Source organism: Orbicella faveolata, unplaced genomic scaffold (assembly GCF_042242905.1).
Source record: "Orbicella faveolata isolate gen_17 unplaced genomic scaffold, um_ofav_v1 contig_24, whole genome shotgun sequence".
Lineage (NCBI taxonomy): Eukaryota > Metazoa > Cnidaria > Anthozoa > Scleractinia > Merulinidae > Orbicella > Orbicella faveolata.
The window spans coordinates 34,151,801-34,170,000 of record NW_028301552.1 but is presented as its reverse complement, the minus strand read 5'-3'; the positions used below and the strand labels follow the sequence as shown (position 1 = coordinate 34,170,000).

Genomic DNA, 18,200 nt, shown 5'->3' with positions numbered 1-18,200 from the left:
ATATATCTGCGCGCATAAAAAAAGAAAAGAAAGGCACGCTTGAATTAGACTCACCAATTTCTATTAGAAATCAAAACGGATTTGACCAAATATTTTTACCGAACTAAGAACAGATCTTCTATTATAGTTTTGTGAAATGGAATCTAATGGGAACAACAGTTGATGTTTCCTGTCTCCATAAACGTACTCAACTACTCCTGTATGTAAGTGTCACTGATTCGTAACGCTGAATGAATAAAAATAAAAATTTCATAGTCTTGGCAGCTTTTCGTGGTAGATTTTGAAAGAGAAAAATAGAGGTTTCCACTGAGCTCAGTTTTCGTCAGTAGCGTTACTAAGCAACATAACTATCTGTATGACGTCATGCTGACGCAAGGAACTATTCGTGGCGTGTTCTAAATTTTGCCACAAATGTCTAGACTATCACTTGATTCGTATTTTTAAATACGGCTTGTTGTTATATTCCTTGTTATCCTGATTTGAAGAAGAAATTGCCGTTTCAGTATTTTTTTTCTTATAAACGTTTTTTATCACTGTTTTTCTTTGTTTTGTACCCTAAAGAAGGCCAACTCTAATAGTTAAAAGCGTCCTCAATTCTCTATTTTCCAAATAGGGGTGGTGGGGGTGGTGGGGGTGGTGGGGGTGGTGGTGGGGGTGGTGGGGGTGGTGGGGGTGGTGGGGGTGGTGGGGGTGGTGGGGTGGTGGTGGGTGGTGGGGTGGTGGTGGGTGGTGGGGGTGGTGGTGGCGGGGGTGGCGGGGGTGGCGGTGGTGGCGGGGGTGGCGGGGATAGCGGGGGTGGCGGTGGTGGTGGTGGTGGTGGTGGTAGGAGTGGTGGTGGTGGTGGTGGTGGTGGTAGGAGTGGTGGTAGGAGTGGTGGTAGGAGTGGTGGTAGGAGTGGTGGTAGGAGTGGGGGTAGGAGTGGTGGTAGGAGTGGTGGTAGGAGTGGTGGTAGGAGTGGTGGTAGTAGTATACTTTATTTACCCTCGGATTGTAGAGTAGCTTTAACAGCTAATGTCTCCGAGCATTTCAACAACACAATGGGCAAAAACCAGACCACAACACCGGGAACTTCGTGCCCTGCTCTTTACGATGAGTGTGTGGGTTCTTTAACGTCCCCTGCTGACCATAACAGTGAAGATGCAGAAGACTGGGCCTACGGTTTATCGTCCTTATCCGAGAAGACTAGAATATCTAACCATTTGCAGATGTCATTGCAAAGGCAGCATATTCTCCTCAGTTATTTTAAGACCCTGAATGTTGGTCCGGTCTGGGGCTCGAACCCGAGATCTCCTGCACGGTAGTCCAACGCTCTACCAACTGAGTTAAACGGTCGGCTACTGTACTGTGTCTGAAGTAAATACGGATATGGTATCTTACACCGTTATCTACTGAGCGGCTTACAACTTTGCTCAAACGATTCCAGTTGAAAGCACAGTCACCCGATCTATTTCCTACTTGCATTTCCTTCTCTGAAAAAAAAAACAAATTAATCAAAAATGCACTGCACGATTATTTGCAAGTAATGGTTTTCAAAATTGTGGTCAAAAAGTTTTTAGGGCAAAGTCAGTGCAAAGCATAAACATTTTTTCTTCTTTGTTTAAGTGGGAGAATAGTCGCATCATCGTCAGATATTGTAAAGATAACATGTTTTCCCGTGTTTTTTTTTTTTGTGTAACTCGTGGAATTTTGACAAAAGTTAGCGCGCAATCAAAAGCGGTCGAACTTAGTAGCCAAGGCAGAATATGCCATTTTTAAATGGCATGGTTTGACAATACTGTTGGCCTAGTTCAAAGCTCTTGCATAACTGCTTTGCTCAAAGATCAGTCATGGAAATCATGTTAACTTCTGTCATATTTTAGTTTTGTTTACCCCTGGGTTCATCTTGAAACACGAGCAAAAGCTGTCTCTGACAAATATTATGCTTATGACAAATTTTATCAGTCAATTTTAAATTTCTAAAGAGTAGTTTCTTCGAAACACATTTTAGCATAAAAATTAGGGTTAAAAAACGACGGTTCAAGTTTAAAAAAGTGATTTAAAAAAAAAAAAAGATTTTAAATTTGGCCAATTTAATTAATGAGAAATTTCCTCACTCTCACTCTTCCGTGCGTTCTCTTCCAGCCAAAAAGAAGAAAGAACAGACAAATTGAAAATAAGTCTCCCAAACAGACACTCTTTTGAGTTGTTAATTCGCCACAGGGACTACAGAGGTATTTATTCGGACATTGGAATAGACACATTCTCACAAAGAAGGGCGTAGGATCTTGCACTCATAGTCATACTTAAAGACGATTGTAAAAAAGCATAATTAAACTTGGAAGCTCTGACAGAGGCAAAGTATAGTTTGAATGAAACCTCTGCTATCGAGTTATTTTGAACAAGACGAGGAAAAGCTATCAGCGCCTTTAATGTCCCCCAGCAACAAAAATATAGGCGCCTTGGAATTGTTTTTCTCTCAGTGGAAAACCCTAACGTCGTTTTCATCACATAAGTTTTCAGTGCGAAAACGTATCATTGTAAAGGCATTGTTTCGAAAACGCTTTGTTGTGGACGGGGTCAGAATCTGTTTAGAAAAATAGAACATTTCCTTCAACCTCTTCCTACGGGTCGTCCTGAGGGTCGTCCTGAGGGTTGTCCCGAGGGCCGTACCGAGGGTCTTTCAGTTGTGAATGTGATGGCTGTGGGATCAGCCCAAGAAATAAGTACATGGTAACAGAGTATCTCTTAAATTAGATTAATTTGCACTTGAAACAAAAAAAAGTACCTCTGTTGCTACCTAAGTGTGTTTTGACACCTGCTGGGTAATCAGCCGGATAAATAGACATGTAAATGGTCACAGAAGCTTTAAAGGCTTGGTTACCATGGTTACCAAGACATCTCTCTTGTTACTGACGATATCGGCTTAAAGAGCCAATAACTAAAATGAGTCAACCAGAAGTATTCTTAAGTATTCTTAAGTATTCACTGCTCAGCTTGGCAGCGTCTTTTCGCACCTCGTTGCGCTTAATCAGTTGAATGAATAGGACTGCACCATCCAAAATATGTTAGGCGACTTTATTATATCTCTTAGTTACCACGCGCGCTGCGATTGGTCAATTTAGCGGGCCGTTCGATCTCTACTGTATGGCCTGCTAAACTTTTAAGTTGTTTTTGTTGTCGAAATCTCTCGCGACTAATCGCCAAGTTTCCTCAACGTTCATGGCAAGTGTAAGTGGAGGACTTTCACTTTCTTTAAATTGAGTGTTAAAACACAACTTCAAAAAACTCAATTGAATTTACTTACAGTCATTCTCCTTGCCATTTAAAGGTAAACAGAGATAAACTTGCGTTGATTAATCGTCTATGGAAGTGTAAAAAGGGCGAAAGAATGACGAGTACCGCTAATTCGTTCACGAAAATAGATCAACTCGACGGATTCCACCCGCTGTGGCGATCTCGATGAGAACATTCCGCCCCGGCGCTCCAGGAACCAATCAGCTTGCAGGATTTGTTGAATTGCGTCCGCTCATGAGGTGAGAAAAAGTCAACTTAAAATACCGTGACTGAGCGCCTCTAATATTTTGTACCGAAAGGGATCTTCAGATATTTATCGGAAAGATATCTACCAAGACAAAGTTATTTCAATATGAATGAAATTATACACAAGCTTTAGATTATATTGATTATTCTTTTCAAATCATTGTGCTGACGCCACTTTTGAAGTGACCGATGACTATGCATGGCACTCAGCTCCCTATTTTTCGTCAGCTCTTACCCTTTTTTTGCTGATGCTGAATGTTTTACTTTTCAGAGTGTTCGAATGTGAAAATGGACTTCGTGTTCTTAATTTTTTCAGTTTCAATCATAAGGTACTTTCGCAGTGTGTATTCACCTCAGTTCCGTGCAATATCATTTAATATTGTCTGCGTCGGTACATCAATCGCAGGTAATTGAAATGTTGATGTTATTTAGCCGTAGTCTCTTTCCCGGCCTCGATGTTCTTATCTCCATCAAAATGATAATCTGCAAGGGGACTAACCCATCACCTCAGATATAGAGAAAGAAGAAAAAATAGGAAACAAACGTATAACTAAATCACTATTGGGATAAAAAAGAAAACAAGAAACGAGACTGGGCCTAAACGCCTCAACACTCGGTCGGTCTATCACTTAAGCAAGAAATGTGTTCCACTCAGGTATCTTGCGTAAAACCTGAATTTGTAAGTATTGCTCGCAGGGGTTAAATGTGCGAATTTTGTGGGATGGTCGGAACTGTCTAGTTATTCTCTGCTTGAGTTTAACATATTCAGGAATCTGGAGGAATATCTTCCCATTGACAGCTTTATAATGATCATGGTGACTCTGGCTTCCTTTTGATTCTGTTCTATGGAGGGACACTGTGGTTCATTCAAGAGTCTAGTGACGCCTCTCAGACGGACCCTGGTGGGCCATAATAACAACTTTTAACAAAGAGAGCGGCACGTCGTCGCACACCCGAATATTATTAAAAATTTATTATGTATATAAGTGCGCCTTTTAGCAACCGAAATGTCCCTTAATCTAGTTCCAACTGGTCAGTAAGTGCGAAACTATTGTTATTATAAAAACGGCCATCGATGAGTCATTCAATTTTTAAGTGGGTCTTGAAAATAATCTGCATATTACATACAGTTGAATGTTGATCCGTTCAAAAGTCGTTAATTGTCATATCTGTTTCTTCAGGTATATGACTTTAGATCGTTTATTTCTTTACTTATTTGTTATTACCATTTTTGGTGGAATATTTTTTCCTCGAATGCAAACAAATTCAAAGGATCAGTTATCTCGCACAAGTTAACGAGGGGACCGCAAGACTCAACTGCACAAAATTCAAATGTTGTCCGGCCTTTCTGTGAGAAATCCGTGACTTATTTCTCGGTAAGTCTTTCTCATTCGTCACATTTGAAACTCTGTCGTGTTTGTATAACGTAGTTTTTTGAAAGTATATATATCAATTTCAGAGCGTCCTGTTTCGAAAGAAATTTCCTGGCCCGGCGTTGAGAATGCCTTATCGAACCCTTTATGTTAAATAGTGCTATCAATGTTTATAAATTAACCCAATGACGGTAAAATAAAGCTAACCGAGGTTAACTGTAACACGAAAGGCGAAAGAGAGTACCGCACCGACAGTAAATACACTAGAAGGCGTGAAACAAAACGGTTCTGGAAAGGCGCGGACTGATTACTGAGTTTGAAAAATTAAACTTTGTCGTACAGAAGAAACAAGTCCGTAGGTTTAATACTAAACGAAAAAAAAGCTAAATTGCGGTTCGAAGTTTTGGCATCAAAAAACCATTTTAAGGTTTTAAGGTTACTATGGCAACAGAATAAAAAATGGCTTTTTTGCGAAGTTTGCGGAAGATTTGACCACCGGAAACCGTTAGTATAGCGGTAAAAAGGCGATCGTGAAAAGTCATTAGGATGGTACCGTGATAATGCTCAGAAATTAGCGTGGGCTTATTTCGTGGTGAAATGTTTGATTTAGACGAGCACATGAATAGATCCTACAAAAGCCAAAACGTACATTTCTGTTGATGGAAAAAAAACCTTATCCAAGGTGTAATGAGGAGGTTTATCACGTCGGCTGGTCTGGAATAAACCCCAGGGAGGTCTTTATCACGTGATCCCAATAGTGCAACGTTCCTTGCCTGTGAACCCTTTACAAAGGCAAGACTCTGCAGCATCACTTGAACCCAGACATCTCACCATCGCGACCGGCAGTCGAACTGACATCATATCTTTGGGGAGATAAACAGATCTTAACTTCGGTCTTTTTGGCTCAGTATTTTGATTCTTTCATTTCCCGAAAAGCAAATGATATTAGGTTTTGGCTACAAAAGCTCTAATTCAGACATAATAGTTCACCGCTAATAATCGTCATTTTGCGAAAGAAAAATGGACAAAGCGCCGGAAATCTAAACTTAGCTTGACTATGACATCTGCCGCAGACTAAACAGAGATCACAGCCTAAAAGAAAACACATTTTAAAGACTTTTTGCTTATGATTCTAACAGAGTCTGACGTGAAAAAAAATCCGAAATTTTTATAAGAAACATCGCAAGTTTGTTTAGGCAGCTGCCGCTTTTAATTCTTCTTTCTATCTTGTTTGAAATATCAATTCTTTTTTCTTATTGTGCAGATTATTACTAGCTCCATTCAATCTCAACACAGTCGCTTATGTTCGCTCTTTTTAATAACGAACTTCAGATAGACTGGCTTTAAGTTCATTTAGTTCAGTTACGATATTTGATTTGGTTCACTCGAAGACATTGTTTAAATCTTGTTTAAACAAAGTTTCATTCTAATATTTCGTTCTGTCATCTTGTTTGTTCAGTGCCTTTGTAGTTCATGACACAATGCATTGCGGTTCTTAAGAAACCAGCTCGTTTTGAATAATTGATGTCAACAATGTAAACTGTGAGTTACACAAGAAATTTCTCATGAGACATTTTAATCATGCGCTCTTGAAGTATCGTAGCTTCAGTCGTCGAGAGTAAGGATCTGCCGAAGGAGCAACCACTTGAACTCGTTTTCAGACAAACACGTATTCAGAACGTTATTCAAAACGATGAGAAGAACAGCCCTCGCGAAATCAAGAGTTCGAATCTGCAGGTAAGGCTCTTTACCTGTTAAGATTTTCAACATAACCTGAAGTACACTGGTCTATGAAAATATTCTTAGTTTACCAGGGGAAAATGTATGTTTTGGCGCGTAAGGGTTACTAACATTCTGTGACAACAAATGCCAGACAATTATATGCATTATACCTCGGAAGTTTTTTCTTTGGCTTATCCGCAAAGAACATGCAAACCAAACATTTAAATCCGCTGGCATAGGTCTCTGATTAGAACGATAAATCTTGATCATTATGAGACAGAGATTTATTACTTAAATCGAAACTTGAATATTTCGGCTGTTTTGTCATTTACTTGGGAAGATATTCCGTTTCAGGTTCAAAGAGTTGGTTAACTTGCCTTCTTCGCCATTGTTTCGTGAGAGTTCACAGTTAAATCCATCCATTTGTTTTACTTGTGTTCTCAATTAATTATCGCCATTCACAAACCTGAACAACTAGACTCCAATAAAGGCGGTGCCAAACTCAGAAAGCCCTTTCATTGGCTGTTACCGGGCCCCACTAAATATTGAAAAAACCTCTGTCGTTTGTATTTGTGTTTGAAAAGACTTACAATAGAAATTGCATTATCTTTTTAATCCCCGAGTATCACTCACAGAAGCAGGTTGTGGTTTTTGAAAAGACGGTTAACTCTTTCATGATGCACAGAATAAATCAGTATTTCCAATGGATAGCTTAGTTGGTTTTATTGTCAATCCAGTAGAAAGTGATTTATCTAGAGTCAGATAAGGTAAGCACTGTTTGAATAACCAAGGTATCGGAAGGGTGGTCAAAATACGTGAGTACATCTGCACTAATGGTACACTCTTTTTAGAGACACTTCTTTGTGTTAATTTCGCTACTTTTCAAAGTCCCTTCTTCTCAAAAGGATTCGAACTTTTTCAGACAGAGTTATTGCCTGTTCTGGCTAAATTATAATATCTTTATTCACGTAGTGAAACTAGATGTTAGCGGTAAGGCCCAAGACTGGCCCAGTGAGATTGCAAAAATCACTTTGGAGGGGTGGGAGAAGGTGTTTAAGTTTTCCTGTACTGTATTTTATTTAGTGTTTATCTTACATTCAAATGGTAAACGGGAAAGCATCTAAAATGTGTTGAAAACGATCGATGAAGAGTCGATTCGATAAAAACTTGTTACCAAAAACACACTCCAGACTGTGGTTAACTGCGTTTCATGTGGTTCGATGTGTATTAACTTTGTGGTTTATTTTTTGGCTTTTTGCCATATGAATGGTTAGAAATATCACAATGAAAACTTCAAATTTTGCACTCAATGATGTTTCCTACTTTTTCCTACTAGTAAATATTAGCGAACACTTGATCCGTGTACATCGTGTGGTTATGTGTTTTGTACACCTTAATTCTATTATTTCGAAAGAAAATTTTGGAAAACCGTGCCATGTGATAACCACATTATCATAGAATAATTTACATTACAGTTACCTCGCTGTTAATGTGTTTTATCGCGTGTATCTGGTTACGTATTGTAAATGATTTTTGGAGGTGTTTTATACATTTTGCTATTTTCTTGACAAGGTTGAAGGTGGAAAATGCTTGGCAAGAATCGAATAAACATGCTTTAAGAAAATCGCGCGCGAGCAAAGAGAATCCACATTCAATTTTGATATTCAAAAAAATGGAGTAATATTAAATAAATACAGAGAGAGCCTAGTGGAAACACTCGCCTGTGGCGCTGTTTCCACAGCATTTCTCGTTCTCCCAAACTTACAGTCATGTAACTCGATTAGAACACGGAAAATGTTTTTTCAGAAATATCATGATTGTTATTCAGCGTCAGTGTTTCTCCAAATTGTCTTTTGAGATCTTTTTTTGACTTGTTCCTGGCCTGCTAACAGTGTTTTGCGTTGCGCGCGCGAAATCGATACACCTAGCTAAGCTGCGCCACAATTATTCATTGAAACAGGTTTCTTCAGCACAAATATCGAGGAAAAGGCCATGGAAAATCTTACAGCGTATAATTAACAATCTTTGCGTTCTCACGTTCTTTGGTTTTCAGTTAGCGGTCAAAGGTTCATATTTTTTGTCTTAAATTGGACTAATTGGTTATGGATCGCGTTGTATTCCAGAGCTCTTAATCCTATGTGATCTCTATGGTTTAAAAATCGTTTTGTTAGAGCATGACTGAATTCGATTTGATGCAGTCACAATTAGCAGCTGAATGCATGGTATTGAAGAGGGCATGATAGTTTATACAAACTAGATGCGTAGAGAAAACTGGATTGATGATCGCGAAATGTTTACAATACCAAGTCTTACATCACAGAAAATAGCGAATCTCAAATTCAGGCTCGACTATGTACTTAAGGTGGCTCCCTATAGTTTTACGATCGCACTCGTGCTGAGGACGAAAGCTCGAAGGAAAACGTCAGTGTTTTTCGATATTTTATGACGTTAAGATGAGTACAAAAAGCAAAACTGACAGTGAATTTTCACGCATTTCCTTCAGTGAAATTCCCTAAAATTTGGCAGACTGGTAGTAAATATTTTAATGTAGTCGGAGTTCGTTTTTCAGGGAAATCTATATGACCAGTTTTTTCGCAGTGGTAAAAGACAAAACTTCCCCAAAATCGACTAAACTGCCCTTACAAATCCTGCTTTAATTTTCGTGTTTAAAATTCGTATCCCGCTGGTGCGATGTGCTGTGAAAATTTTGGAAGATTTCACCGAAGGAAATTCAAGAAAATCGTAAATAAAGCATAAGAAAATGTAAAAAACACATTTGTTTGGGCACTTATAATTCAAGACAGGAGCATATGACCTAGTTCTACGTGATATGCTTCTGTTCAAGACTAAAACCCAAAATTTTAACAGAGATGATAGAAAAACACTATTAATCATTGCTTATTACATGTAATAAGTTTGAGAGGACTGAGTGTAAAAGCGAATGCAAAAAACAGCATTCCCAACACTTGCACGCGGAACGGCATAAATGATTACCCTATGGAGACACCTTAAAGACGTTCACTTCCATTGTTTATGCGCATCCTTTCTGAGCACGTCAAGTTCGTGTCGCAACGTCACGCCGTTAATGTTTTGCCGTTGTTTTTGTTGTTGTTGTTGTTTTTTTTTTTCACTTTTTGGCAAAAGTTGTTTTTTGCCGTACTGCATAGAAAGTTTTAAAAATATATTTACGTGGAAACATTTTGGGAGTCCTTAATGTCCTTGAACGTCCTTAACTTGCGTGAAATAATAAGGACTCATAGTGTATTTGCAGTCAGCCTAACGACACGTGATACTTTCAGGAACAAGAGCGGGGAAAGAAAATAACTCTCAAGACCGTACATAGAATGTAACACTGAAACATGGCAAGGTCTGACGGATTCATTCAGCTTACATTGGGGAGTTTAAGAAACACACGACGGCAACGGCAACGCTAAACAAAAGGTTTAATGAACGGGAAAATGGCTGTGCACGTGCATTACAATTCTTGGTACATTTCTTTGCCGTCCTCTGAAAAACAACAACGTGAAATGACCAAATTCTGCGTTGTCTGGAGAACGTAAACCACGACGGATAATTATTTCAGACTTATCTCTGTGTTCCAGGTTCAGTTTCGTCGTAGTTTAATTTTGACATGTACACAAACAAATAAAATGACTTTAGAGTATTGCGAGATTCTTAGTCAAGTCCAGTCAAGTCAAACTTTATTTAGGCAGGGTGGTCCCATCAGCCATTGGCTGGTATCAACAGGGGCCCTGCGTAAGTTATGACTGCTAAATAATACTGGTGAAATCATAGCCGAAAATATAAATTCATTTTTTAATCGACATTGTCCTCGGTGTCGCCACCTCGGTTACTTAAACTCCCTGTTGAAGCATGAGCACGCGATGAAGTCAGGTTTCGCGCGTGAGACTGCTGCGGTTTGAACTGTCAATGAATAAGATCAGGCTACGATTGACTGCTGAGAGAATTAAATGAGCCACTTGAAAAACAATTAGTGCCACAGTATGTCTTTTCACTTCGAGACACACCAGTTGGCTAGTGTTCTTTAAGCAATTTTTTAAGATGCCGTTCAAATTGCAAATGTTGGCCATGCTAACCATGGTTGAGTCTCATCATTTCTGATTTCAAAATTTTCTTAAGGATGGACCGGTTTATTTCTGAGGATAGGGGTTCTGGGAATTGTATTGCAGCCCCAGAGTAGACTGCTACTTGTAATCTTGTAAGATTGGACTCGCAAAATTTCACTTCCGGTTACTTACGTCAGCCTGAGCGCCGAAAATAAAAACAACTCAATAACTTCCAAATTCGCTTACATTTTAGATGTTTTTCTTTGTGTTTCACAAAATGCAAAGTAAAACAAGTACAAACAGAGACAAAAGAAGAAAAAGACAGAACAACAAGAGCAATAGAAAGAGAAAAACTAACTCCGTGTGGCTTTGTTTGATCTTACCAAAGTGCACTGGTAGTGTAAATTGCGCACGCGCTGATAGGGTAACTTCCAATATATATCGGGCGTACTTCCGGTTTCTTTAAATGCTAAAGGAAACGCACTTTTTCATTAAATCGAGCCTTTTTCGACGGATTTCGATCAAAGCCAACGTTGAAAAGATAGCTATGCATTCCTTTTACAAAATCATGCTTTTTTCAGAAAATTACGAATTTTTTAATCTTTTGAAATTCTCTCAAAATCTGACCTTTTAGAAATGAAACAAAATCTATGCATAGCGTAATGAGGATTTAAATTATAATATTAAAGCAATGAAAAAAATCCCGATAAAGTAATTTGCCTGGGAGCCTTTGCGTTTTTCCAGTGTTAGTCACATGACCATGGGCGTGGCCTGATGACGTCATCACTAGTGTTACTAATCATGAAAAAGTTAAAACACATGAAATAACTCTGAACTAACTAAAAATGATGAGGTTATATGAGAATAAATTTTCTTTAACAACGGCTCGAAAAGATCGGTTAATAGGCTCTTAATGCGTTAATTGACTTTCATTTAGTAATTGTTTTGCACTCACTGACACCCTTGAGCGATTTTATTAATGCCGGGACCAGATTGTTTAGATGCAAATCTCTTTATGTCCAATACACAATGAAACGCAGCAGGTTGCGTGCAAAAGAGCAAAGAAGCTGCCACCAGAGAGCGTAATCAACGATGCAAAATGACCATGACATTAGTTTAGCATAAATTTGAAAGAGCACTTAATAGACTTAACTCAGAATTTGACGAGGCAGCAACTGGTGTGGATCTGCCAGATGTTGTGGTGACAGTATACCAGCGCCACCCATCTTGAAAGTATTGTTCAAGGTTTAGTTTCTGGCAAAGAAGTAACTCTTCGCTGACAGACATTTCCAGGCCTAAATCTGTTGATGTTCGCTCTAGACGTTCAGACGTTTTGGAACCCTGCAGGTACACGACATAAGCTGTAGCCATGTTATTTACACTTTTTCACCCATCCTTAGCTTAGTAGCCGTTTACGTTGAGTTCTTAATTTTTAACCAAAGCAAATGCCGGCAGACATTACTTTCTATGTTTTCACTTTTCAAAACTGAAAGAAAGCGTTTGAACTCGGCGATAACTACGTGTTTGTTTTGACCCCGGAGATAAAGATAAATCAAATGTACCTCATTGGAGTTGTGCTTATGGCAAGAATTTGCGAGGACAAGTTAATTTCAGTGCTTAAAGCTCTGAAGACTTGCTAATTGATCAACTGTTTACCCACAATTTGTAAAGATTGCCTGCGTGGATCTTACACGTTTGTAGAAATTTTTAAAACAAACAAATTCTCAAGCAAGTCAAAACCAAATTATCAATACAAACGACGTCACAACGTGGCTGTGGATTAAGTTAATCAATGCTTGTTTCTGTCACATTGGCAACCAAATAGCTTAAAAACTCGGCTTTGTGCGATGAAATGCAGGGGCACGTATGTCTAAACCACGTCATAAACAGGCGAACAAACATTATTTGAACAATGTTTTTTCCTCAATTAAGTAAATACACCCGCTTTGCACCAGTCAATTGCTGAGAGATAACGGTCGCAGACCATTGCAAAAAATTGAGATTGCATTGATGTGAGATGGGAAAAAGAACATTTAACTAACGGGAAGAACGCGCTTGCTTTGTAGATTCATGTTACGTCTGTTAATAGAAGTACTTCTGTAAAGGTTGATAATCGTCAGCATAAGCCGCTAATGATCTCGTAATGCGTCTGTGTGGCACACAGACGCATTACGAGATTATTAGCGATTAAGATTATCAGATCGGATTATTAGCACCTTTTGGTTCAGTTGTTAGGAACATATGCTAACAAAAGAGCTACTTAACAGCACGTTGTTTCTGTGTATGTCGCTTATGCAAAGCGCCAGAGCAAAATGTTGAGCGTTTATAGTGGTCAATGGGCCAAGCTCATGTAGTTAGTTCACAGGCATGCCACTTAAACTGAAAGAAAGAAATATATCAATTGAACGCAATAGTCTTAAACATCCCAGCTGGCGGGAGGCAGACCAGTCGTACAACCATGACCAAGGAGTTGAACTAGGGTCTACTAAAAAAATACTCCAGCGTAATGGTCACAGCGGGACTTCAATCCGCGACCTCCGGATTTCAAGTCCGGCGCCCTAACTACTCAGACTCGCTGGCTCCGCGGAAATGCATAAAATCACAGGCGGCCCAGACGTTGAATACGATTAACACGTGACGTTATTCTGTTGGCGATTGCGTTGACAATTTCAGCCGTTTATAAGACAACGTATGAGAATGCTTCGAAAATTACTCTAAATGCTACGTGTAGAAAACAATTTGAATAAAATGGCTTACCTTGTGTTTGCATTGCGTTATTTTGATGTCTCTGGGTTCCTGGAGGTGGTTTAGAGCCATTTAGGCGAGTTTTACTTTCTGGCGGTTTGCTTCCCCTAAAGAGAAACGAAAGGCGGGCGACCCACTGGCCCGACGGCACACACTCAAAGCTCCGTAAATTCCACAAAAATGGTCTAATCTCGTCAAAATTGCCTCATGGCAGCCCTCGATAACTCTTCTTCCCATTCGCTTTCACCCAAGGTTCCAAAGTTTATCTTAATAACCCGAGAATCGCTGGTTTTCCAGCTCTTGCTTTCCATGTCTGCTCCGTTTCGATCCGTAACCGATTATCTTGGGCACAGGATTTGAATTTCTAGCTTAACGACCGCGCCATCGTGACAAAGTTGCCTCCAATCGTCGAGAGGCACGGGGCATTTTTTGATCATGCAAATTGCACCGTGCCGCAGTGTTAACTCAAATTAGCGCCTAAAAGCACTGTTAATTGCAAAAATACAAGAAGTAAACAATGTTCAGCTGAATTTAGCGCCTAAAAGCACTGTTAACTGCAGCGAGAGATGGCAACGAGTAACTGACCAATTCCCCGTGCGTCTCGACGGTTGGAAGCGACTTTGTCACGATGGCGCGGTCGTTAAGCTAGAAATTCAAATCCTGTGTCCAAGATAATCGGTTACGGATCGAGACGGAGCAGACATGGAAAGCAAGAACTGGAAAACCAGCGATTCTCGGACGATTAAGATGAACTTTGGAACCTTGGGTGAAAGCGAATGGGAAGAAGAGTTATCGAGGGCTGCCATGAGGCAATTTTGACGAGATTAGACCATTTTTGTGGAATTTACGAAACTTTGAGTGCGTGCCGTCGGGCCAGTGGGTCGCCCGCCTTTCGTTTCTCTTTAGGGGAAGCAAACCGCCAGAAACTAAAACTCGCCTAAATGGCTCTAAACCACCTCCAGGAACCCAGAGACATCAAAATAACGCAATGCAAACACAAGGTAAGCCATTTTATTCAAATTGTTTTCTACACGTAGCATTTAGAGTAATTTTCGAAGCATTCTCATACGTTGTCTTATAAACGGCTGAAATTGTCAACGCAATCGCCAACAGAATAATGTCACGTATTAATTGTATTCAACGTCTGGGCCGCCTGTAATAAAATAAAAAGCCTAGCTCGTAAGGAGACCGTGTAGACACAAGCAGAATATTGCTTAATGACTGGAAACAGCACCGCACACGCGGAAAATATTATTCTTTGGCCAATTTATCTGCAGGCGATCTAGTAGTGTCTCAAGACAACCAAAAAGAAGGAAAATACAAAGAGGAATCATAAGTTCTCTTCGCCATCATGTTAATAAGCCTACGTGAATAATAAAATTAACAAGAACCCTACCCAGCTTAATATACTCGACATGATTTCAATACAGATCTAACTATTGTAATTATAACTCAGTGAGAGGATTAAGCGAACTCAAAAAGATAAAAAATTAAGGTGGTCGGAATAAGCTACAAGCCTTCCAGAAAATCTTAACGACTAGCAAACTTAGTATAGTAAAAATACTGTTTTGTTTCCGCACTTTAGCCTCGATATCCGCCGGTCTCTCGAGTCCTCTTTATTAGTGCGGGCTCTGTTTCTGAGAAGCGGCTGGTAATCAAGCTTATTCCGTTTCAAGTGGTATCTTTTATGGGTCAAATAAAGCTCGAACCACACCCAGATTTTGGTCTCCTTTAGGCGTTTAATTCAAATTTTTCGACGAGCATCCCCGACCCTGGGCTCACAACTAGGTTCAATTTCATCCTAATCTTTTCCCCGTTATTTCTTTAGAATTGGGCAAGCGTTGTAGCCATCAAAACAGCACAAGAAAAGAAACGTCGACAACAGAGCTAATTTGAAATGGAAGGACAGAACGGTACTGGGAGTACAAACACAACCCCAGTGGCGACTGCAAAAATGAAAGTGGCCGAGCTTGTTATCATAACAGTGTTGTATTGCTTACTTGTGGTAACAATCATCACCGGAAATGGACTCATTCTGACTTCCTTTGCAATCAACCGGAAGTTGAGGACCGTGACTAACACATTCATTGTCAGCCTCTCCCTGAGTGACACGCTGGTGGGGTTGGTTTCCATTCCTTGTTGGATTTACATCTTTCTGTGTCAGTACATGGAGCGTCCTTATACCAAAGCAGGATATCAGTTCTACATCACATTCGATATCTTTATCGGAAGCGCTTCCATTTTGCAACTGACTTCGATCAGTATCGAACGCTGTCACGCAATCGTCAGGCCGTTACGTCACAGAACACTCCCTATGAGAGTCTTTTACGCCATGATTGCAATACCGTGGATGTACGCGGCCCTTATGGCGAGCTTACAACCCGTGCAATTCGAACGCTGGACCGCGGTTTACACTCTCCTCATGACCACCACGTGCTTTTTCATTCCTTTTTTAATCATTCTCGTTGCCTACGTCACCATTTACTTATTTGCTCGATCAAAACCAACGAGCATGCTTACTCGACACCGCATGCCCAAGAAAGCTTACAAGAACGAAATCAGATTGTCCGCCACTGTTGCCCTGATCACGGTGCTGTTTGTCATAGCTTGGTTACCTCTGTTCGTGGTCAGTGTCCTGGCAACCTACTACCCGCAGCAACTCCCCTCCCCGCTGGGGATAGACCGTCTCCTGAAGTTTGTCAAGTTCTGTCACTATAGCAACAGTGCACTTAACCCCTTCGTGTATGCCTACAGGAACCGAGACATGATAAACACTTTTCGTTACATTGGTTACAAGCTTCTTTGCAAGGAACATAAGCTTCAGATTCCACTGGTGAGGGCAGGCACTTCACTTGTGAGGTCTCCATCCTACAGGAGTAACTGGCAACGGTCGTCCAGGAATGGACAGGCTTCGGAAAATAACCGCAAAGCCGAGGACTCTTTTATGATCTCGGACGTGTGAACTTCATCGACAACACAAGCAACGGAACGTTAATCACGATTAGATTGAGATAACCAAAGTTAGTATTTGACCGATTAGTAAAAAGTCGTTTAACTGGAAGCGATAAAGAGACGGTTGTTTATATTCATACTTTTCATACGGACGTAGGTCCACATAAGACTTTTTAGTGGGATGTGCCTCAAATATCATTTAACTACATAATTGCACTATTGTCAAAATTGATCCCGTTTCTAGTACTTAATTCGGAGAGGGGAATCAGCAACAACATTGTACATTTAAGGACATACGGACTATCGCTCATGAGCGTTATTTTGCGAGCGACGTTTCTGCAGTTTGTCCAAGGGTGATTAACATATGACTTCTCCCGACAAAATCAATAAATTGTCAACCATTCAGGTGATGAGAATATAGAAAGTAAAATACCTACGAGATTTGTCATCAAATTTTTACTAGCATTGAAAGATTGCCTGAAAAACAGGAAGGAGAAATCAGTTTCAATCTTCGAGACAGAAAACAAATGTATCCCGCAATCTTTTAGTAAATAAATATTGCTATGTAATATAATAATGATAATAGTAATAATAATAATAATAATAATAATAATAGTAATAGTCTTCTACTATGAAGAATTAAAAAGTAAAAGACACGAAACATAAGGCGCCAGATGACACCGCCATACTCCAGCTAATTGGTTGACAGAGACATCTTTGATATTGGATGTTATGATCAATTAACACCTGTCAAAACAAGGTATTCGCTGGCCAGTATCACGTGATCATATAGCGGGCTGAACTTGAGAGCTCATTGCGGTTGTCTATTGTTTTTTGAAGTTGACCGTTACCCAGATACTGGTTTTTGATTGGATCGCAGGCTCGACTAGGTTAATTTATTGTAATCAGGAGCTCCTCTTTCAGGCTTGGCGAAATGTATATGTTAATTAAATATAGTGCTATGTAGCTTTTCTACACACTGAGCCAAGTTTCAAGTTCAAGTTTATTATTCAAGTTTATTATTGCACACTATTTACAGAAAACAACTTAACATAAGATGGTTTACAATGAGATATTTAGTTGTGTACAGTGACCAAAGTAGCCAATGAGCTTTCGAGTTGGTCACTGTCATGCAGGTATAAGTTGGCGATGTCCGCATGTTAAGTAAATTGTGGAAGATCTCAGATCTGCCGCATAATTTCAGATTTTGGGATTTTGGGATTTTGCGATTTTGCGATTTTCAATTGTTTTGCACTATTTACATGGCTTAGAAAAAGCAACGACAATGAATATGGCGCAGCACCAAAAAAACGTGCAGTGTCCACACGAACGCGTGGAATACCAATCGGGAAGAAACACACCGAAAGAACAAACGAACAAACTAAAACTTAATGGGGTGGTTTAGATTGGAAAAAATTGCGGCGGACCAATTTTAATTAAACGCCGAAAAGAGGGTTTAATGTTTTCAGACTAGCAGTCACGAAACAGCACAAGCATAACCTTGAAATGCAAATTTTATCAACTTTTTTATCAGCAGCGTCTTCGAGCTTTTGTTTGAGGCCATTAGCAAACCCGCGCTCTATTCTTAACTCGTCATTACTGTTTCTTCTATTCATCTTTCGGAAGCTCGCGGTCACGGTCAAGGACAGTTACCGTCTCAAGGGCAGAGAGTGAGAGACGTGCACGAGACGAAAAAATCCAATTTTCGATATTCAATTATATTTGTAATCAAACACACCCTCAGACCAATATAGGGGGAAAATCGTCAAATAATCCGCCATTTGAAGATACTTCTTAGCAAACTATATCGGATAAAAGCTTG

At 39.8% G+C, this 18,200-nt stretch overlaps 1 protein-coding gene across 2 annotated transcripts; it reads left to right on the top strand.

Annotated features, from left to right (window-relative positions):
- Nucleotides 1-6,386: 6,386 nt before the first annotated feature.
- Nucleotides 6,387-17,361, top strand: LOC110056236 (histamine H2 receptor-like). Of its 2 annotated transcripts, none has more exons than XM_089292227.1 (2): nt 6,387-6,629; nt 15,255-17,361. In XM_089292227.1, exon 2 carries the CDS (start codon nt 15,324-15,326, stop codon nt 16,386-16,388), a length of 1,065 nt encoding a protein of 354 aa, XP_089148353.1. In that variant the 5' UTR covers nt 6,387-6,629; nt 15,255-15,323; the 3' UTR covers nt 16,389-17,361. The 2 variants fall into 2 exon arrangements, with proteins under 2 accessions (XP_089148353.1, XP_020618352.1); XM_020762693.2 differs by lacking the exon at nt 6,387-6,629 and adding an exon at nt 11,402-12,028.
- Nucleotides 17,362-18,200: the final 839 nt, after the last annotated feature.